Below are 22,832 nucleotides of genomic sequence, written 5' to 3'. Positions count from 1 at the left end.
TGTCTGTCTTTATGACAGTGCAACACTATCTTGATTACTGTATCTTTGCAGTAAGTTTTGAAATCAGGAAGTGTGAGTTTTGCAACTTTGTTCTTCTTTTTCACTATTGTTTTAGCCATTCTGGGTCCATTGAATTTCTGTGTGAATTTTCCGTTCAGTTAGTCAATTTCTGCAAAGAAGCCAACTGGTATTTTGATAAGGATTGTCTTAAATCTGTAGAGTAATTTGGAGGATGTTGTCATTTAACAGTATTGTCTTCCAATCTGGAAACATGAATGTCTTTTCATTTATTTAGATCTTTCTTTCAACAGTGTTTCAGAGTTTTCAGAGTATGTTTTGTACTTTTGTTAAATTTATCCCTATTCATTTTGAAGCTATTATAAGTGAAATTGTCTTAATTTCATTTTCAGTTTGTTCATTGCAAGGTTATAGAAATACAATTGATTTTTATATGTTCATCCTGTATCCTGCCACCTTGCTGAATTTGTTCTAATAATTTAATGGATTCCTTAGGATTTTCTATATATAAGATCATGTCATCTGCAAATTAGGATAGTATTACTTATTCATTTCCAATCTGGATGTTTTATTTCATTTTCTTACTTAATTACTCTGGATAGAATCTCCAGTATCATGTTGGATAGAAGTGTTAAGAGTGGCCATTCTTGTCTTGTTCCTGATTTTGGGGGAAAGCTTTCAGTCTTTTTACCATTAAGTATAACCTTAGTTGTGGGGTTTTGGTATGACCTTTTGGTGTCAAGTGGAAAGGGGTACTAACATTTTGTATTTGGGTATGCTAATAGAGGCTTGTTCCCTATGGTCAGAACAGTGTGTGTCATAGCCTGAGGCTATTAATAGCTTCTTGTTCATTTTAGATAACACCTTTGTCTCCTGTTTCAGCATGGCTGCCATCCGGAAGAAACTGGTGATTGTTGGTGATGGAGCCTGTGGCAAGACTTGCTTGCTCATCGTCTTTAGCAAGGACCAGTTCCCAGAGGTGTATGTACCCACAGTGTTTGAGAACTATGTGGCAGATATTGAAGTTGATGGAAAGCAGGTGAGTATACTTTTCTTAACAACTAGTATTGTTTTGCCTGTTAGACTATTCATAGAGCCTGTAGAGAATTAGGCCTTTTTGTCTCTTCAGTATACAATATAATAACGAACATGTTTGAATGAGAAATTCATTCTGTTCTGGCATCTTAGCCCAACTTTATTCATTTTTAATTGCTATCATCTAGACTTTGCTCAATTCATATGTATTTTAAATGAAAAGCCTTAGTATATGTGGTCCTCGCAGCTTTATTTATATTTGAAATTTAGTTTGTTGCCAGACAGATAATGCTAAAATGAACTTCTTTGTATGGATGGACTTTTTTTTTCCTCCCAGTCTGTCAATATTTCCTTAAGTGCTGAAGAATGAGATTACTACGTCAAGAGGTCCTTATTTTGTGTCTCAAAGGGGGGTGTATTGATCTCTACCACCAGCAGTATGACATTTAAACAACATACTCACATTTAAATTTTTTTTTTAAATGTTCATCTATTTTTGAGAGACAGAGTATGAGCAGGGGAGGGACAGAGAGGGAGATACAGAATCCAAAGCAGGCTCTCCAGGCTCCGAGCTGTCAGCACAGAGCCATATGCAGGGCTTGAACCCACAAACCGTGACGCGAAATCATGACCCAAGCTGAAGTTGGACACTCAACCAACTGAGCCACCCAGACACCCCCTCACATTTAATTTTTTTTAAATGTTTTTGACTTTAACATAAATAGGCTGCTACAGTTGCTTCAACTGCCTGTCATTGGCAATGAGGACAGTGTTTCTTCATGTCTATCTTGAAAGTCCACTAGCAAGACTGGAGCAAAACTCTTCTGGAATTAGAGTATATGTTTTTTGGTTTTTTTTTTTTTTAAGATTTTTTTTTTTAAGTTTATTTATTTATTTTGAGAGAGAGGGAGAGAAAGAAAGCATGAGCAGGGGAGTGGCAGAAAGAGAAAAGATCCCAGGCAGGATCTGCACTGTCATTGGGGAGCCTGACATGGGGTTCAAACTCACAAACCATGAGATCATGACCTGAGCTGAAGTCAGATGCTCAACTGACTGAGCCAGGCACCTCAGTATATGTTTGTGGTTTGTTTTTTTTTGTTTTGTTTTGTTTTTTAAATCTTCTTCCTTTCATTGTCAAAATAATTTCTTACACAGCTCTCTCGTGCATCTTTTGAAAAGGAATGAAATTCCCACTGCAGATAGGTATGCTGAAAAGAAAACTAGAACAAAGGGCTCTTTGTCAATAGTTTGTGGCACATTAAGCCAGCTGCTCAGAATTCTTGGGTCCCCGAAATAAAAGTGCTTGATAGCAACTCGGTAACCTCCAAGTTGGGAGAGGGTGCTGCCTAGGAATGTTCATGTAAGAGTATACAGTAATAGAACCTAGGAAACCATCCAAGATTCTAGGTGATTGTGGTTCCAGGAACAGACATACCAAAGACGGAAAGGCCCATTCTGATAAGAGACAAGGTCCAACACCTGAACTGTTTATCAGGAGACAGTCATGGTTGGATGTATCTGACTAAACACACATGAGGCATGGAGGGGTCAAGGTAGTGTGATTTGGCAGAGAGTGAAGGAGCTGTATCATTCTGAGGGCAGGTCTATTGTGATAATAGATATATTATCACAAAGATTATATTGATAATCAATATTGATTGATATTGATATCAGTATATTATAAATATACATACCAGAGGTGCCTGCATGGCTCATTTGGTTGAATGTGTTATTCTTGGTTTCATCTCAGGTCATGCATGATGCCAGGGTTGTGGAATCAAGCCCCACATCGAGCTCTGCACTAAGCATGGAGCCTGCTTGGGATTCCCTCTCTTTCCCTTTGCATGTGCATGCACTTGCGCTCTCTCTCATAAAAGATAAATGAGAAAAATTTTTTAATAAGTAAATACACATACCCAACTAATGGTGTATGTACATGACAAGTGCAATGGGCCTAGTGGAGGTTGTGAGTGATGCATCCTAGGGCAAAGGTTGAGGGTGGAAGAGATAATTAGCCATCAACTTTAAGGAAAGAATGATATGTAGAAACTCTGAAATACAGGCAGTGGGACTTCTGGGTGGCTCAGTCAGTTAAGACTCTGACTTTGGCTTGGGTCATGATCTCTTGGTTCATGAGTTAGGGCCCTGCATCGGGCTCTCTGCTGTCAGTGCAGAGCCCACTTCAGATCTTCTGTCTCCCTCTCTCTCTGCCCCTCCCCTGCGTTCTCTCTCTCTCTCTCTCTCTCTCTCTCTTTGTCTCTCAAACATAAAATAAACATTAAAAATTTTTTAAATATAGGCTGTGAAGGTTCTAGGAGAAAAAAAGTATTCCACATGTTAGAGGGAGAGCTCCTTGGGCCCCAACGTGTTCCTGAGCAGAAGATATTAAAGTCCCACTCTGGTTGTGGGAAATCACAGGGCTGCCTGCAGTGCTGGACAACATGGAAAGGGACCTATGTCCAGAGCCCAATCATCAGTTTGCCCTCCTATCACGTGAAGGTGTGCAGGTTCCCAAGTGCGAAAGGAGTACTCTGCTACCTTAGTGATGCTTTCATTCAAACATTTTTTTGAGGAGAAAACGCACAGCCAGAGACCTTTCCTGTCCGCTCAGACCTTGCCTAACAGCATGGTGTCTTTTCTTACCCATCAACTCAAATACAGTCTTCTCTCCGTGTTTCCACATTTGAGCAGAATGAGGAGACAAAACAAGGAAGTGGTTGAGTTAGAATGTATTAGCAAAAGTTACTCAGGTCTGGTGTTTCCCTGTCTTGCCGTATACACCTGGTGGGATATTATTTACAGTTTGATTTCCCTTCTTGTTCATCTGCTTTTCTATGTAGAATGTTGTTTATAATTAAATACTATACTTCTCACAAAGTTATTTTTGACTTCACATTTTGAATTATGTAAGTATAGTATTTTGAGAAATTTCAGCCTAAAACTACTACTACTACTATTACTATTATTATTATTATTTAAATGTTTGTTTTGCGTGTACAAGCTGGGGAGGGACACAGAGAGAGGGAGGCAAAGGCTCTGTGCCATCAGCACGGAGCCTGACGCCGGGCTCAAACTCACAAACTGTGAGATCATGACCTGAGCCAAAACCAGGAGTTGGACATTCAACTGACTAAGCCACTCAGATGCCCCTCAACCTGAAACAATTTAATCATACCCTCCACCTCAGGCTTGATGCTTAATAAAAGTGAACATTCTTCTGTTTTATTATTTGGGATAGTTTGCCATTTGAATGTACTTTGGTAAGTACCACTTCTGAAAATGGGTAGGATTAACCTTGCACTCACGTGTTTATTTTTCTTATCACAGGTAGAGTTGGCTTTGTGGGATACAGCTGGGCAGGAAGATTATGATCGCTTGAGGCCTCTCTCCTATCCGGACACCGATGTTATACTGATGTGTTTCTCCATTGACAGCCCTGATAGTTTAGGTGAGTAGCCCTGCAGCCTGATGTTTGTCACTGCCTGTGTGCCTGGCCAGCACCTGGTTTCTCAGGTCCTTTCTGGGCATCAAGTGGTTGAAAAGCAAACATGATCTTCATAGAAGGAATCATCAGTGGCCAGAATCCTAGAGCCTTGGGACTATACAGCCTGGGCCTGGGTGGCTTTTCAGCCTAGTTCTCCCATAGCTGCCATGTGTCTACTTTGTAAAGTAGCTGGGTTCCAAATATAAACCCATCTTTTAGACTAAGATTTGGGGAAGTTTTTGTGGGTGCCCACACCTTTTTTCAATACTTCATATTGAGCTTGTTGCCTTCTAATATCTTCTGATTTGCTCTTTCCTAGTAGTGTTTTCAAAGCTCCATTTTAGCTCTTTTCTAAAGTGTCTTAGCTAATAAAGAGAGACTTGAACTTCACTTTTCCACTAGCTCAGTTGGTGACTTGTCTCAGTAGCTACTTTCCTTCAGAAAAAGACTGAATAACACTGACCTCACACTCTGCTAAACAAGGCACCAAGGCCTGAAACAGAACTTACTTTCAGTTTGTACTTACTTGAAGACGACAAAATATCTCTCTTGATAATGCAGTGCTCTATATCGACAGAGTAGCATGTGGGCCAAGAATATTGTCATTAACAAACAACCTTGGAGAGCCTGTTGGTGGTGTGGGGTGGTGTGGGCTTATGCTGGCCAGTTAGGGTTATGTGACTTTTTTTTTTTTTTTTTTTTTTGTCATGGATGTACTCATTTTAATGACAATATACTGGGGCCTTCCAAGATTTTGAACCACTTGATCAAAGTTATGCATCCCAAGGAGTCAACCTGAGATTGAGCCTCTGGGCAGTATCTCCTAGGACTGAAACAGAGCAAGTACTCTCTGCCATTGGTTCACTTTGGTCATTTTCAATAGTTGTTTTAGTTTTGGTTTTTCAAACAAATCTGGCTTCCTTTGGGGGGCCGTTGGAAGGCCCTAGAGGGTAGGGCAGAGCTTTAGACCACAGAAAAATAGAGCCATGTGAAACCCTCCCCTCATGTACACATCATGGACTTTGTCTAAGTCCTATAGGAATGAAGAGGAATGTGTGCCCTGTAGCTCATCATCCAAGGTATAGTCCTCTAGGGACAAAAACACCTTCAGAGCAGAAAGTTACTCTTTAGTCTCACTTTTAAAGAACATGTCTCCTGTCTCAAAGGAGGTTCTTCAGCTTTTGACCTCTGTCTGTTTACTGGCCATGACTTATTTCCTACTGGCCCTTCCCCCCAGAGGGTAGGCTCTGGGGAGGAGAGCAGAGGTAGAAAGTAAAGAGGCAGAGAGATGGATCTCTGAAGTATAGACACACCTGGGGAGAGAGGCTCTGATGTTGGAGGACAGATACTCTGCCTTCCCTGGAAGTCACTGCAGGAGTGTGGTAGGTAGGTGGAGCTCCTTTAAAAAAAAAACAACAAAAAAATAAAGGGCGCCTGGGTGGCTCAGTCATTAAGCTTCTGACTTTGGCTCAGATGACTGAACTAGCTTCATTTTGCCAAAGCCCTTTATTTTATTTTATTTTTTTTAATGGTTTTTATTTATTTTTGAGACAGGGAGAGACAGAGCATGAACAGGGGAGGGTCAGAGAGAGGGAGACACAGAATCTGAAACAGGCTCCAGGCTCTGAGCTGTCAGCACAGAGCCCGATGCGGGGCTCGAACTCACGGACCGCGAGATCATGACCTGAGCCGAAGTTGGCCGCTTAGTCAACTGAGCCACCCAGGCGCCCCTGCCAAAGCCCTTTAAAAATTTGTTTTGGCTTGGGTGTAGGGGAGAATCCCACCAGTAGTTTGCCTAAGTAAAATGTGTTAAGGAAACACAAAAGCTGGATCAAGGGATGCCTGGCTGACTCAGTCTGTAGACCCTGTGACTTTTGATCTTGGGGTTGTGAGTTCGATCCCCACATTGGGCATAGAGATTACTTAATTAGAAAAAAAAAAGTCTGGGGCACCTGAATGTCTCAGTCAGTTAAGCGTCTGACTTCGGTTCAGGTCATGATCTCACGGTTCATGAGTTCGAGCCCCGCATCGGGCTCTGGGCTGACAGCTTAGAGCCTGGAGCCCACTTCAGATTCTGTGTCTCCCTCTGTCTGCCCCTCCGCTGCTTGCACTCTGTTTCTCGCATTGTCTCAAAAATAAATACACATTTAAAAAAATGTTTTGTTTTTTTAAGAAAAAAAAGTCTGGATCGAGAAAATGAAAAGCTAATGTCAACCTAATGCTGGACTTGATTTATTTGATTGGATGTTAGACCATGGCCCTACATCTAGGTGTAGGATGGCAAGTTTGATCAGGAATCAGAATTTCGGTGTGAGAGTTTCAGCCCTGCTGCCAGCCAGTCCTATGATAATTTACTTTTTAGAGCCTATGCTGTCTATGACCATGCCAGACCATGACTGGCAATTGGTCTCTAGTCTGTATTCTAGTTGAGACCTGGGGTAGCAAACTTGTAAAAGACCAAATAGTAAAAACTTCATCTTTGTTGGCCATATGTTTTCTGTTGCAACTATTCAACTCTGTTGTTGTATCACAAAAGCAGCCATAGAAAATATATAAATGAATGAACTTGGCTGTATTCCAGTAAAACTTTACTTATAAAAATAGACTCCAGGGGCACCTGAATGGCTTAGTTGGTTAAACATCTGACCTTGGCTCAGTCATGATCTCACGGTTTATGGATTCAAGTCCCTCTTTCTCTGCCCCTCCCCTGCTCATGTGCTTTCTCTCAAAAATGAATAAAATTAAAAAATTAAAAAAGACTCCAGACAAGATTTTATTTGCTGATCTCTGTTGATGATAAGAATTCATTCTCTTTATTTATGAAAAGTGGCAAAGGTAAGACAGAGGCAATTCATTTTAATTTTAATTTATGTTTCTTGAGTTCCAGGGGTAGGGAGACCATTGGAGTAATAATTTCTCTTTTTGTTTTGTTTTGTTTAAGAGAGAGAGAAGGCGCAAGTGAGTGAGGGGCAGAGAGAGAGAGAAGCGGGACTCACCCAGGGCTCCTGTGTTTACCTGAAGCAGGGCTCATGCTCACTTGATGTGGAACTTGAACTCACGAACTGTGAGATCATGACCTGAACCAAAGTCAGATACTTAATGACTGAGCCACCCAAGCACCCCCCTCTTTTTTATGTCTATTATTTATTTTGAGAGAGAGAGCATGAGCAGGGGAGGAGCAGAGAGAAGGAATCCCAAGCTGGATCTGCTGTGTCACACAGTCCAACGTGGGGCTCGAACCCATGAACCATAAGATCATGACCTAGGCTGAAATCAAGAGTCGACGCTCAACTAGCTGAGCCACCCTGGTGCCCCTGGAGTAGTAATTTCATATATTCACCAAATATTATTGACCACCTATTTGTAGAAGAAACTTCTTCTAGATTAAGGGAGACAAAAGCAAGAACAACTGTAAACCCAAAAAACTTAATGGTAAATCTGATAGCAAGAAATTTCACAAATAACTTTCGTGGAGGGGTGCCTGGGTGGCTCAGTTGGTTAGGCAGCTGACTTCAGCTCAGGTCATGATCTCATGGCTCGTGAGTTCAAGCCCTGCATCGGGCTCTGTACTGACAGCTCAGAGCCTGGAGCCTGCTTCTGATTCTGTGTCCCCCCCCCCCCACCTCTCTCTACCTCTCCCCTGCTCATGCTCTGTCTCTCTCTGTCTCAAAAATAAATAAACATCAAAAAAATTAAAAAAAAATTTTTTTTTTAATGTTTATTTATTTTTGAGACAGAGCATGAACAGGGGAGGGTCAGAGAGAGAGGGAGACACAGAATCCGAAGCAGGCTCCAGGCTCTGATCTGTCAGCACAGAGCCTGACGCAGGGCTCGAACTCAATGGACCGTGAGATCATGACCTGAGCCGAAGTTGGACATTTAACCGACTGAGCCACCCAGGCGCCCCAAAAATTTTTTTTAAAAAAAAGGAAAAATAACATTCGTGGAGGTGGTATGGAGTGGTCCATGGTAATATTCTGTTTCAGAGGATGACCATGGGATGGATGGTCAGCAACCCAACTAAAAAGGTGACTTCTGAGAGACACCTAAATTAACTGAGGGAAGCCAATACAGATACCCAACAAAACAGCCTTCCAGGTAGAGAGAACAGCAGGTGCAAAGTCACTGAGGCAAGAAGAGGAGGGAAGGAATCCAGTGTAGCAGCAGGGGTGGCAGTGAGGGTTGTAGAGCAATGTGGTTAATGGTGTGGACCTTTCCTTTTTCCTCATGAGATTGGAGCTCTTGGAAGGTTTGAACAAGGGAGTGATGTCTCACTTACCTTTTAAAGTGATTACTGTTGGGGCACCTGGGTGGCTCAGTTGGTTAAGCGTCCACCTTCAGCTCAGGTCATGATCTCATGGTTTGTGAGCCCAGGCCCCGCATCAGGCTCTGTGCTGACAGCTCAGAGTCTGGAGCCTGCTTCAGATTCTGTGTTCTCCCTCTCTCTCTGCCCCGCCCCCGCTCATGCTCTGTCTCTCTCTCTCTCTCAAAACTGAATAAACGGCAAACACATTTTTTTAAAAAGTGATCACTGTTGTAGCTGAACTGAAAACTGACCACAGGTGCACAGGTGAGAGCAGAGTTTGCGGCTGAGGCTGTTTGGCTTTGTTGTTAGATGTGCTGGCCCTTTACTCTTTATTGTTCTGAGGACTGAAACACTGCATTTCTTTGAGAAACTCTTTGTTTCAGAATAAAGCTTTGAGTATCAAGTTATGACATTAGTGATACAGTCAACTCTGTGGCTGCTATAACAAAGGAAGAAGGAAGCATTCAAGTGTCAATCTGGTGTGCTGAAGAGTGGAGCATTGAATTACAGGAGTTTCCTGACCTCCCTCATGTAGTTTCTTTACCTGATTTGGTCTTTCAGCCAGAAGACAGAGCATCTTTCTGTATTCTAAGTAACTCTTGTCTTTTTGGTAATTTGTCTTGAAGTCATGGAGCAAACAGTTTACTTCTAAAATATAGACTCAAATTACAAGCAGACCTTTTAAATGATTGTCATACTAAGTACTTTGTATGTGTGGACTCAGAATAATCCTATGTAAGGTAGGTATTACTGTTATCCCCCTTTTATAAAATCATGCCTGACACTGAGATGCCCAAGGCAGTGGTTATGGGAGGTTGAACCCAGGCCACTCACACTCCATGATGTATGTCCAACCTTTCTCAATTAGCAGAGTATTGGCAAGAAGCTACAGCTGGTTATCACTCATTTTCAGAAGTCATTCTTGAGCCATTTGAAATACCAATAACCTACACGATGGGGGTCATGCTAAAGGTCCATAAGCTAGGTGTAGAGAGAACATGTAGACCCTGGCTGGGCCAGCTGCAACCCTAGAATGGAGACCTTTTCTGTAAGATGTGGTCAGAGTTACTAGCCAGCAGTGACAGAGATGGTCCATGGATAGCTTCCCTCCTTCAGTCAGGTTGTATCATTGTGGAGCCACCCTGTGTTCTGGAACCTTTCCTCCTCCAGAGACTTTAACTGGGTCCCACTTCCACAGGAGGTGAGCTCTTTAGTGGGAACTGAGAAAAAGCTGATGATTCTGTGCCTAAGGGAAGGGGGTTGGATTTTGCCTTTTACTGTGGTTTTGAAACTAGTGAGATTCCATTAAATATCCAGCATGCCTTTTAAATAGTTTCTTTGCAGTTTAGCTAGGGCTCTTGGAGATTCTTCAAAATAGAATTACTTGTATCTTGTATGTATTTTGCTTCTTTCAGAAAACATCCCAGAAAAATGGACTCCGGAAGTCAAGCACTTCTGTCCCAATGTGCCCATCATTCTGGTTGGAAACAAGAAGGATCTTCGGAATGATGAGCACACAAGGCGGGAGCTGGCCAAGATGAAGCAGGCATGATCTGGGGCAGGGCTCTGTTTTCCTATAACATTCTTGAACCCAAGGTTGGATGTTCAGGAGGCCCAGTAGAAATAGCCAGGCTGTTTCAAAGAGGGTCCCAGAAGTCTATCTTTCTCCATCTGTCCCTCATTCACTGGGGCCCGCACAGAGGGTCCCTAAGACTCCCTACTCATATGAGATGGGAACCTCTCCTGTGGGATAGCGCTGTGCCTCCAAGGATTGCCTGCCTGAGAAGGGACCATCAGCAGTAGTCAGTGCTCCAAATGCAGGAACTCTATCAGACTCTTGATTTCCCTCTCCAGTTATTACCTTGGTATATGTGAGGCCAAAGATTAAATTGGTGGCAACCAAAGGGTTCGGAAATCCTGAGGACAGGGAGTCCAGACAGAGCCCTGATGCCTTTATAAAATTGATGATGGAGTTGACATCTTGGCTTCTGAGAAGCCAGGTGGCCCAATGGCAGGGCTTCCACCATGCAGGACAAGAGCCTTGAGGTCTTTAGTCTAGGTTTTCCCACTGAGGTTTCTCTGTCTGAATGTCAAGGTCAGGATCTGTTTACTTCCTTGGGCATTCAGTCCTCTGTGAAGCTAACTACAGGAACCCCAGTGCTTACCCTGGATCAATAGCTTGAATAATTTTTCCCTTGATTCCCTGCTTAACCCTGCAGGGCTTCTCAGGTCTCTCCCTCCTTTCTCTCAACTTCTCAGAGAAGAGCTTGTTTAATAGGGATTTTATATTAGAGCTGGGGAGGGTCACTGCATATGAGTTTCATAAGACAGAATTCAAATCTGGGTTTGGCAGCACTTATTTATTTTTTTATTATCATAATTATTACTGGCAGCTTTTAAAAGAAGCCTTTAAAGCTGAATTTGAGTACTCTATGCTTCATATATGTGACGCTTAACTGAAACTGCTCTTTTCTCTTTGCTAGGAGCCAGTGAAACCAGAAGAAGGCAGAGATATGGCAAACAGGATTGGTGCTTTTGGGTACATGGAGTGTTCAGCAAAGACCAAAGATGGAGTGAGGGAGGTTTTTGAAATGGCCACGAGAGCCGCTCTGCAAGCCAGACGTGGGAAGAAAAAATCTGGGTGCCTTGTCTTGTGAAACCCTGCTGCAAGCACAGCCCTCATGCGGTTAATTTTGAAGTGCTGTTTATTAATCTTAGTGTATGATTACTGGCCTTTTTCATTTATCTATAATTTACCTAAGATTACAAATCAGAAGTCATCTTGCTACCAGTATTTAGAAGCCAACCATGATTATTAATGATGTCCAACCCACCTGACCACCGGGGTCCTTCTGACACCGCTCTTTAACAGCCCTCCTCTGCACTCCCACCTGACACACCAGGCGCTAATTCAAGGAATTTCTTAACTTCTTGCTTCTTTCTAGAAAGAGAAACAGTTGGTAACTTTTGTGAATTAGGCTGTAACTACTTTATAACTAACATGTCCTGCCTGTCATCTGTCAGCTGCAAGGTACTCTGGTGAGTCACTACTTCAGAGCTTTACTCCTTAACAGATTATATTGGCATAACTCTGTGATGGGCATCCAATTTTTTTTGAAAATGTGCTCATCCAGAAAGGTCCAAGTCCATGCAGCTGTGGCAGAGTTACAGTTCCGTGGTTTCATGTTAGTTACCTTATAGTTACTGTGTAATTAGTGCCACTTAATGTATGTTACCAAAAAATAAATATATCTACCCCAGACTAGATGTAGTATTTTTTGTATAATTGGATTTCCTAATACTGATATTTGTCATCCCTGCAGAAAGTGTATTGGTTTTTTAAAAAAGAAAGTGTATTTGAAAATAAAGTCAGATGGAAAATTCATTTTTAAAATTCCCGTTTTGTCAGTTTCTCTGATAAAAGATGGCCATATCACCTGTTTTCGGCCCCACATATCCTAGTACCCCCTCCCAAGAGCTGGGCTAAAGAAATAGGAATTTGGTTTCATGCCTGAGGCATTTAGACACTTCAGAAGGTGGCATAGCCTGTTTCACCTGGACTGCAGGCTCTGGCTCTAGTTCACAGGCTCCCTTTCCTCACTGTATCCAGGTTCCCTCCCAGAGGAGCCGCCAGTTCTCTTAGGCGGCACTCGGTTTCTCACTTCTCTCCAGCTGACTAAACTTTTTTTCTGTACCAGTTAATTTTTCCAACTACTAATAGAATAAAGGCAGTTTTCTAAACTTCCTGTATCCTCGTGTTTGTGTTGCTCTCTCCAGGGCTGGGAGTGGGAGGATATACCCAGCCTAGCTGTCCTTGGAAGGTTCCTTCAGACTGTGAAATAGGCTACGTTTGCCCCCCGACCCCACCCCCACCCCCCAATCTGGCACTAACCTGGCTCCTCCTAAGAAGGTGGAAACAATTATTTTGTGTCATATTCAAGTTCTTAAGTGGCTTAGTGTGGGGAATGCAGTGTATTGAGAGTGAGGGGCACTCCAAGCAGTCACTCCTCTGGACAAATCTTAGTGTGACATTTTTCACTTCCTGCCCATTTTCAGTGTCTAATACTTACAGGCCTGAGTCTGGGGTTAAGGTGATTAGGTATGGAGGATGGCCTGAAGTCGATTGGGTCCACTCCAGAAGGCTGGTGCTGGGCCTAAGTGACTCCTTGGGAAAACCAGTGTTAAGGGCAGTGTCACACTGGAGGTGTGGACAAGAATATGCTCCAGGCAGCCCCAGAAAGCAGGGAAATGAGTTACAGCTGGAATTTGGAGCCGGAGCCTGAGCGAGTCCCGGGCGTTGACCACTTTCCTCCAATTTGACCTTATTAGAGCCACAGCGCCTCATTGCAGAGAGAACTTACCTTGGCAGCCACTGCCAACTGCACCAACAACGCAAGTTACAACTTGCTCTGTGCGCCTGGAGACAATAGGGCACAGACTGCAAGACGCGGCACTCACTGCTATTGCTGGCCAGTCCCCTTGGGCTCTGCCCTAACCCTTTACTAAAAGCCTTTGAGAAATAATCGGAGCTCTCTTGGACGCGAGCCCTGGGCGGGGTAACTCGCCCTGGGCGGGGTAACTCGCGCGAATGCCGCAGTGTCGCTTAGACTTGACCTAGCCTGCCTGCGGCTCTGCACTGCCTGGGCGGTGCCCGCATCCGGCCTGGCCGCACCCTCCCGCCCGGCCGGAGAGGGAGAAGGCCGGATGAGGCGGGGCCGAGGGTGGAGGAGCTGCCGGAAAAGTGCCTTTGCCACGTGACCCCACAGTCAGCACTGTCCCAAGCCGAAGCTCCGCACTATTGTGCACCGCACTATTGTGCACTGCACTCTTGTCCGACAGTCCGCCATGTGCGCTGCTCCGCTCGCGGCCGCCGCCCTCGCCGCAGCGGCCCCGCGCTCCGTGTATTCCTTCTCTGCACGCCCGTTGGCCGGCGGGGAGCCCATGAGCCTGGGTTCCCTGCGGGGCAAGGTGCTGCTCATCGAGAATGTGGCGTCGCTCTGAGGCACAACGGTCCGGGACTACACCCAGATGAACGAGCTGCAGCGGCGCCTCGGGCCCCGGGGCCTGGTCGTGCTCGGCTTCCCATGCAACCAGTTCGGGCATCAGGTGCGCCGCGCGGGGCAGAGCGGGGTGGGCGTGCAACCCGGGCTGGGAGCATCAGCGGGCGCGCGGGCCGCACAGCCGCAGGCCCTGGCAGCAGAGAGGCGGGCCACTTGCTTTTGTCCCGTCTGGGTTTCAGGTCCGCCTAGGGATTGTAACTCACCGAGGAACTTCTGGTTTGCGGTCCGAACGTTTCCCCTCCCCTCGCGGCCCCGGGTTCTAGCTGCTCTTCCCTCACGCAGGAGAACGCTAAAAACGAAGAGATCCTGAATTCCCTTAAGTACGTCCGACCTGGCGGCGGGTTCGAGCCCAACTTCACGCTTTTTGAGAAGTGCGAGGTAAATGGCGCGCAGGCGCACCCCCTCTTCGCCTTCCTGCGCCAGGCTCTGCCTGCCCCCAGTGACGACGCCACTGCGCTCATGACCGACCCGAAGTTCATCACCTGGTCTCCAGTGTGTCGCAACGACGTCGCCTGGAACTTTGAGAAGTTCCTGGTGGGCCCAGATGGTGTGCCTGTGCGCAGGTACAGCCGCCGCTTTCCAACCATCGACATTGAGCCTGACATCGAAGCCCTGCTGTCCCAGGGGCCCAGCTGTGCCTAGGGCAACCTTCCTATCCCTGCTGCTTGGCAGCCACAGCACTGCCCTCTGGGGATTTCATCCATGAGGGCGTTTCCTCGAAATTTGCATAGAGGAACGCCTGATTTCCAGAAGAATCCCCTGAGTTGGGCGCTTATCCATCCCAGCACTCCTTTCCCAAACCAAGGCTTTTCGCTAATAAAGTGTTACATATGAGCAGAACTGAGTGTATGTCCTTTGTTAGTTGGGGACACCTTCCTAGTAATCTCATTGTTATAGGGCTGTGAGCTTAAGCCTTCACTCCTTTGGCCTTTGTTTTAGCCAAGCCTGAATTTCCTATGCTTTTGTTTGCAATGTGTGGAATCCACTCTTTCCTGTGTAGGAAGCCTGACTCCTGTCCCAGTGTTTTTCCCTCTGCCAGGATATTCAGTAGGGCCTCTCCTTGTATTTGCTAGGCATGAAATGACATTTGCAAAAAAATAACACTGGATTCACACTCACATTCAGAATTTGTGGCCTCTCTCAAGTGTCAGGCCCACCCATTTTACACAGTTGTAAGCCCATGCACTTTTACAAAGTTCTTTTCCATTACTTTGTCAGATCTTTGCATGTTGCAACCCAGGCTTATTTATGTCTGCTTTGATGCTGCCTTTACTGGTTGTTACCTCTCCTGTATTCAGAGTGAGAAAAGAGTGTACAACTGGCCCTTCTGACCATGTGCTGCATGGTACTTAACAGTTGGAATTGTGTCCTTGGTCAGGCTCAGGGTAGGGGCTTATCTCACAGGCCAGCTGCTGCTTCTCAGGTGTGGTTTGGGTCTAATCTCTCCCATCTGTTGGCTCTGCTTGTCAATCTTTTGAGACTGATCTGGAGCACATCCTATCACCAGTACAGGGGATTCTGTAGGGCTTGGATGCAGGTTCTCCTTGGATAGACAAAGATGCAGAAACATGTTAGCAGGGTCACCCAGTCCAGAATGTGGGCTCATCATTCAGTCCAAGGCCATGTGTTCTGTTAGCTTTCAGGAATGCAGTCCTCAGGAAGCCAGAAAGAGACAGTATAGAATTACTAAAAGCTCTGAGGTAGTACAGGGTACTTTGAGAACAGGAGAGCCAGGCCCATTAGGGGGGATCATGCTTCCCTCCTGGAGGAAATGAGTGTGAAGCTGAAAAGGTCAAGAAGCAGTCAGCTGAGGAATGAGCTGATGGAGGGTGGACAGACAGGGAGGACGGTGTGCAAGAGTCTGAGGTGAAAAGGTGGCATCACTGACTAAGTTGGACAACACAAGGGCAAGGAAGTTTGGGGAGGAGAGTGTTCAGATTCAGACATCTTGCATGAGACATGCAGATGGAGTATCTGGAGCAGGTGGTTACAAGAGGCTTAGAAAAGGAGTATGGCTTGGAAACAAAGGTCTAGCCAAGGGGACAGTAAATAGCCATCAGAGAGTATGAGATCACCTGGGGACAGTAGCAAGAAAAAAGTAAGGCAGTGGGGGCTAGGCCTGAGGTCTGGATTCAAAACCCTGGGTCAGGTAACAGGCAAGCTGGGACAACAAGGATGGAGTCAAGGAGCCATGAGAAGGGATATTTCATGAAGAATGGTTACTGGGGCAAGTGATTATGGATTGAGTATTCCTCATCAAGTACAGTTTCAGGGGGAGAGCAGGAGCTGAAGCCAGATAACCAAGTGCCCAAGATAGGCCAGGTCCTGTTCTAGGAGCTAAACATAGCCCCCTCCCCCAAGAATCACCATGTTCCATGGCCCACATCCAGAGATAACTGCTTTGGAAAGTCTGGGGACTTAGGACCTATAAGTCCTACTCAGCTACCTGTAAGTTGGATCTGAGCACAGACTTTCTGCTCCAACTCTCCCCTTTCCTGTAAAGGCTCAGTCAGTGTGGCCCAGGCCACGTTCTCTGGTTGGCTCCTACAAGAGAACTCAGGGCTTTCTGCACTGACTTCAACCTCTTCCCCCCAAGCTGCCTGGTGACTCACTCCTACTTGCCCACTTTTTTTTCCCTCTCAGTTTATGCCTAGGGCTGCCAAGGATGGGAATTTATGAGCTCTCAGTGTGGCTGACCCTGGCTGGCATATCCTCCTAGGACTTCAAGCTGCCTGCCTCCCATAATTGAAAATCCTTTCCAACTCTCTCCTTCAGGAAGAATCAGAATAAAGCCAGTTAACACCACCTCTTCCTCCCCAAGAAACCAGACATCTTCCCCCCAACACACAGAAACACACACTCCTACACATACACATTCCTTATCATTCCACCATGAAACCGACCATGAAACCGCTACTGGCTCTGACCTACACCCACCCCACCCTGTCATGAATCAGCAGCTTAAAAGAACAAGTAAAAGTAAGCGAAGGAATCCCAGTGAGCCTTCCTGAGGTCCTAGCCTTTAGTTAAAATGGCTGCAGAACATTGATCTGGGAGCAGGCAATAGCATTTAGGCCACAGACCTTTTGAGAAGGGAATGGACCCTGCTGTTACTCAAATTCAGAAGCTTCCATTTTAGCAGTTTTTCCAGAAATATTCGTTTTGTTTTGTTTTGTTTTTAAAGCATTAAACCTGATAAGCTTATGTAGATGTACATCAAGCCACCATGATGTACACCTTAAATATTTTACAATTTTATTGGTCAATTAAACCTCAATAAAACTGAGGGGTGGGGCACCTGGGTGGCTCAGTCTTTTAAGTGTCTGACTTCGGCTCAGGTCATGAGCTCACAGTTCCTGGGTTCAAGCCCCATGTTGGGCTCTGTGCTGACAATTCAGAGCCTGGAGCCTGCTTCAGATTCTGAGTCCCTCTCTCTTTCTGCCCCTTCCCTGTTTGTGCACACCCTCTCTCTCTAAATAAACATTAAAAAAAAAAAACCAATAAAATTGAAAAAAAATCTGATAAAATTCAGTTAGACACTTCTTGCAGTTAGCCCTTTATGAGATGACTTCCTCATTCTGTCTCAATGTAGTTCCACAAACAACATTTAATACTAGCTTAATTTATTTTTAAGGCATTTTTTAAAAATTTATTTCTTGGAGGGGGGGACAGGGGCAGAGAGAGAGGGAAGAAAGAGAATTCCAAGCAAGCTCTGCACTATCAGTGCATGGGGCTCTAATTCATGAATCGCAAGATCATGACCTGAGCTGAAGTCACTTAGCCGACTGAGCCACCCAGGCACCCAAAAACTAGCTTCTTTTTAAAAATTTAAAATGTGGGCACCTGGGTGGCTCAGTTAGTTAAGCGTCTGACTTTGGCTCAGGTCAGGATCTCATGGCTCGTGAGTTCAAGCCCTGCATCGGGCTCTGTACTGACAGCTCAGAGCCTGGAGCCTGCTTCAGATTCTGAGTCTCCCTCTCTCTCTGCCCCTCCCCCACTTGCACTCTGTCTCTCTCTGTCTCAAAAATAAATATTAAAGAAAAATTTTTATTAAAAATAAAAAAATGAGTAAGTAAAACAAGTTTATTTTCAGAGAAACATTCCTGTCCCTATCAGTTCAATAAATCTCTTAAGCTTAAACTTTTGGATAATACTAAGTGAAAACACTGCCTAAAGATTTCCCTAAGAGAACCCAGCATGGACCTATAAAGAATGGACAGTGATCCCTGCCAAAGAACCCTGAACTTGGCAAATTTTTATTATATTACAATCACCAAATAGGCTAGAAGAGCAAATAGACTAGCTCCAGCTAGTCACACAAGTTACCAGATACATGCTTTGCATCAGTAACTATGAATTGGGAGCTGGGAGCACAAATAGGAGTTCTAGCCTAAGGAGTAAGGGCTCATGGGCCCAGCCCCTAACCCTAGGAGTAATAGAGAAGCAAACTCTGAGCCCCGAGATCCTTCAGCTTTGACCTCCCCAAGAACTGAACTCCAGATTTGTCATGTGAGAAAGCAAAACTAAGATCATCAACTAGGTAGGCAGCTTGCTGATGGGTATTCTAGCTGCATTCAGAGCTAAGACTGACATAACAGTGATGTGCTAAGCAGAAGCCCAGCAGTCTTTCCATTATTCATCTCACAGACAGACACCCCATCTCCAGTGCCCCTGCCCCCAGTCCTAGTATTAGTTGCAGCCAGATAGGCCAGAGTATGAGACCACAAAACACTCCCATGTCATCCAAATGCCTAAAGTCCAAGCAGTAGCCAGGAGAATGTGTAGCCCACCTTGGGTGGTGCTGAAGAGTCCTACAGGCCACCTAGCTCCACAGGGAGGTAAATGGAAGCAATCCAAGTCTCCCTGCAGAGGAAGCACCTGTTACCCCAGCCTCCTCTGTCCCCAGAATGTAACTATGCCTGTGTACATATGTGGGTGAATCTAAAGGAACCCTGGTCCCCTGAGCATCCCTTGCAGACTCATCATACGTGCCCATAGGCCAAGGGAAATGTCAGCATGACTTGGTTCCCTATCTATACTAGTTGTTTAGTTTTCCTTCCCAGCAATGTGCCTGTACCATCACCCTCCATGTTCCTGGAGCACTTTGTCACACAACACACAAAGTGTAATTACATGTGACAACATCTTCCCCAACCATGCTGGCTGTGAACCCCTGGAGGATAGGGGCTGTGAGTACTTGTATGTAATAGATTATTAGAGAAATGAAAAAAATGGCTGTATCTGATATTCTTCCATTCATTTCATCCAAGAAATGCCTATTGAGAATTTGCTCTGTATAAAGGGCAAACAACACGATTAACAGCTAAATACTTGTGTATGGCTAAGACATCAATGGTAATAGAGGAGGAAGAGGTGGGCCTGGCTGGCTCAGTTGGTAGGGCATCTGACTCTTGATCTCAGGGTCCTCAATTCAAGCCCCACGTTGAGTGTGGAACCTACTTAAAAAAAAAAAAAAAGAAGTAGAGGAGGAAGAGAGGACACTGGCCACACCTGGGCTCAGGGTGCCATACCCTCCATGCCCAATCAGGGCTGGTCACCAATAGTGGCATAACCAGAATGGAATCCATCCAATAGCATGAGTCTTCAATGTAGGAAAGGTGATTCCTAGTTCCTCTCTGAGATTCCTTCAGGTCTTTGCCTCTGTCACCTTCCCCAGTAATATAATCCTTCTATAACAGAGGTTATAATGTCACTGATAAGGTATTTAATTCTTCTAAAATGTATTTGTAGAATCTTTTATTGTTTCACGGTCCTCTGGGCAGGTTAAATAAGCACAGACAAGAAGGAAACAAAAATATTTCTCCCAGGGCACGTGGGTGGCTCAGTGGGTTAAGTGTCCAACTTTGGCTCAGGTCATGATCTCACAGTTTGTTAGTTGGAGCCCCACATCGGGCTCTGTGCTGACAGCTCAGCCTGGAGCCTGCTTCAGATTCTGTCTCCCTCTCTCTCTCTGCCCCTCTCCTGCTTGTGCTCTGTCTCTCAAAAATAAGTAAATGGTAAATACCGACATATACTAAGTTAGACAATACACACACACACACACACACATATATATATATATATATATATATGTATATATATGTGTATATACATATACTAAGTTGAACAACACATATACATATATATGTATGTATTTCTCCCCGAAGAGACCTGTAACCAAAAGCTGCCCAATATATTTGTGAATACTGCCACACGTTTCTGTCATTGCTGGCCAAGTGTGGACCAAGTCTAAGCTGGGAGGGCCAAATGCAGTTAGGTGTAGAGCAAGCCATACTGCCAGCCAAGGCAAGAACTTTTTGATTTGGAATCAGATAAAGCTTGAAGTTCGCACACTCAGACATTACAAACTCTCAGTTGGATCATCACAGTCCAATACAAGCCTGTTTGTTCCCTCTAGCTGACTTCCTGCTTGCCTTCCTATTCTTGCAGTCCAAGCTTCCATGGCAATGGGTGGGTTCTTCAGTTCTGGGATTTGGTTATGAGGCCAAGTGAGTGCCCTACTAGGCCTAAACCTCTCCCTAGGGTAAGAGACCCAACAGAGAACACAGCCCTGGTGCCTGGGTGTCTCCTGAGCTGAATCATGCACTTCCTACCAAATCCACAGGTCACCCACAACAGCAGGAGCACATGGGCAGATGTTGATAGTTTCCAGTTCACAATTTTTAACATTTTAATTTAAAAAATGTTTTAATTTTTTAAATGTTTATTTTTGAGAGAGAGGCAGAAAGAGAGGGAGACATAGAATCCAAAGCAGGCCCCAGGCTCCAAGCTGTCAGCACGGAGCCCGATATAGGGCTTGAACCCACCAACCATGAGATCATGACCTGAGCTGAAGTTGGATGCTTAACTGACTGAACCACCCAGGTGCCCCTGCAATCTTTAACATTTTAATCAAACTCACTAAAAACATTTAATAACTTTAGAGATAATGTTTTTCTGACTGTGAAGTTTCACTTTATTCCTTGCATTTTAACTATTAGCATTTTATAATCTTAGTATAAGGAACCATCCATAATTAGTGTATGGTTTTTACAGCCATTTAATAGCACTGAAGAGATCCTGCCTTAAAAAGGTTTTCCAAAGTTTTCATATTTATAATTAGGTTTTGTCCCCTTTTCTAGTGGTGCTGAGGACTTGTCCTACTTCCTTAAGACTCTGACCCAGACCATAAATGGTACAGGAGAAACTGCTAAAAAAAGAAGAGAGAAGCAGACACCCTCTAGTGTAGGTTCTGATAACCCAACTTTCTTTTTCCATAAATAACAGTTGTTCCAAAAACAACATTTTTAACAATTTCAAAGAACTTTCACAGGAGGGCACTCAAGGTTGTCAGGGTTGACTCCCAGATGTAGAATTATCATGTCGTGGTAACTCTTATCTGCAGGGGATTAACTGCCATGTGGTTATTCAAGGCAGTTTTAATTCCAAATTTACTTTCCCCTCCTATCTACCCAACTGCCAAGAGGCCTGTGTTACCAGATGATACGTGAAAGCTGTCCCAGCTAGTGCAAATTGAATTCATGCTAATTTCAATTAGCCAAAACCCAACATAAAAATACTATGTCTGTTCAAATGACTTACCACACCTTCACCAAGCCTGTGCTCCCTCCTCCGTCCCCAACACTAAACATGGCTCATCTGTTTCTCCTCCCTCATTGCCATCTCTACAGTGAAAGGTTCTTAACAGTTCTCTGGGCTGCTATTTCATCTCTGCTCTGAAACCTTTTATAATATCTGTGGGCCATTTAAGGCAGAGCATGTGGCCCTTCTGGCCTCTGTTTTAGCTTTAGATTGAAGGTTCTTTCCAGCTTAATTGGTCTAATCCTCACTCTTTGATACTGCCCTGCGTGTTCCAGAAATTGACTCCTGTAGTTTCACTTCCTGTAACATGCACCATCATTTCTATGCTTAAGACCACACTCAAATGTTACACAAGCCAAAGGCTGCCTTTCACAGCTCAGGGTTCTACAGTCTTTGGTTCATATCCCCCCCCCCCCTTTTTTTTTATTCATACTCTAATGGCACTTACCACACACAGTGTGACGCTGGGTCTGTGTAAGATCTGTTCTCCAGTAGATTGTATGAAGTCAGGCACTGTGTCTTATTTTGGAGGACAGAACTGCTCGACACCAGCTGCCTGGCTTCCTCGCGGGCTTACTTCCCACTCTATGAGGAGGGCTGTACTTTTTGTATGCAGGGTCGAGTGGAAAACATAGTGTTCAGGACACTGCTTCTTGTTGCAGCAAAAAACTAAGAAACAGCTTGGGCACCTAATGTGGAGAACACATCTGGACCTCTGCTTCCCCCAGGTGCTATCGCCCCTCAGCGGCTGCTTGTCTCCCTGACTAGCTCAGTGAGGTGGGCTTGGGGGAATTCTGTTGTGGGCCATGATTCTGGCATCTAGATTGTTTGAGACGAGTGTTCATGACTACACCACACCTTTGAGTCCTGGTCCCAAGGCGCTGGTGCACCCGGCAGTCCCCAAATCCCTGTAGGGTCTCCAGGGCAGGGACCCCGATCCCAAGTCTGGGCGGCTAAGGACTGGCCTAAGGTCTCCAGCGGAAAGCAAGAAAAGCTAGGAGCAGGCTAACAGCGCAGGCCCTGGTGGTGTGCCCGGGGTGGGGGAGGGAGTGCCTTCCGTCAGTCAGCTAGAGACGGCCGGGCAAGACAGAGAAAAGGGTGCGGAACAGGCATCCCGCGGAGCTGCCCGCAGGGCGGGAGAAAAGTGCAGCTAGCTTCCCTCCGCCCGCCTCCTCTTCCGGCCTCCTCCAGGCTCCGCCGCGCTTCAGTGGGAGTGGAGCTGCGCGTGAGAGGCGGGCCGAAAAGGCAAAGGCCAGCGGGTAGTCGAGGCCGCGGCCCGAGGTGGGGTTAGGCCGCGCGCGCGCGTGTGCGTGCGTGCGTGCATGCG

The 22,832-nt window shown here is 45.2% G+C and overlaps 2 protein-coding genes across 3 annotated transcripts in view; both read left to right on the top strand.

Annotated features, from left to right (window-relative positions):
• The window catches only part of RHOA (ras homolog family member A), a 62,085-nt gene extending 49,501 nt beyond the window's left edge, over positions 1-12,584 (top strand). For both annotated transcript variants that reach the window (XM_049640462.1, XM_049640461.1), the window contains 4 exons: positions 901-1,057; positions 4,381-4,501; positions 10,259-10,389; positions 11,327-12,584. In XM_049640462.1, coding sequence (XP_049496419.1) covers positions 902-1,057; positions 4,381-4,501; positions 10,259-10,389; positions 11,327-11,500 — 582 coding nt within the window. In that variant the 5' untranslated portion in view covers position 901 and the 3' untranslated portion in view covers positions 11,501-12,584. The remainder of the gene's footprint in view (positions 1-900; positions 1,058-4,380; positions 4,502-10,258; positions 10,390-11,326) is intronic.
• Positions 12,585-13,639: 1,055 nt separating this feature from the next.
• On the top strand, positions 13,640-14,743 carry GPX1 (glutathione peroxidase 1). Its single transcript, XM_049640460.1, has 2 exons — positions 13,640-13,949; positions 14,186-14,743. Exons 1-2 carry the CDS (start codon positions 13,689-13,691, stop codon positions 14,543-14,545), a joined length of 621 nt encoding a protein of 206 aa, XP_049496417.1. The 5' UTR covers positions 13,640-13,688; the 3' UTR covers positions 14,546-14,743.
• The last annotated feature ends 8,089 nt before the right edge of the window (positions 14,744-22,832 follow it).

This window comes from Panthera uncia, chromosome A2 (assembly GCF_023721935.1).
Source record: "Panthera uncia isolate 11264 chromosome A2, Puncia_PCG_1.0, whole genome shotgun sequence".
NCBI classification, from domain to species: domain Eukaryota; kingdom Metazoa; phylum Chordata; class Mammalia; order Carnivora; family Felidae; genus Panthera; species Panthera uncia.
The sequence above is the reverse complement of the archived record's forward strand: the minus strand, read 5'-3'. Positions and strand labels throughout refer to the sequence as shown.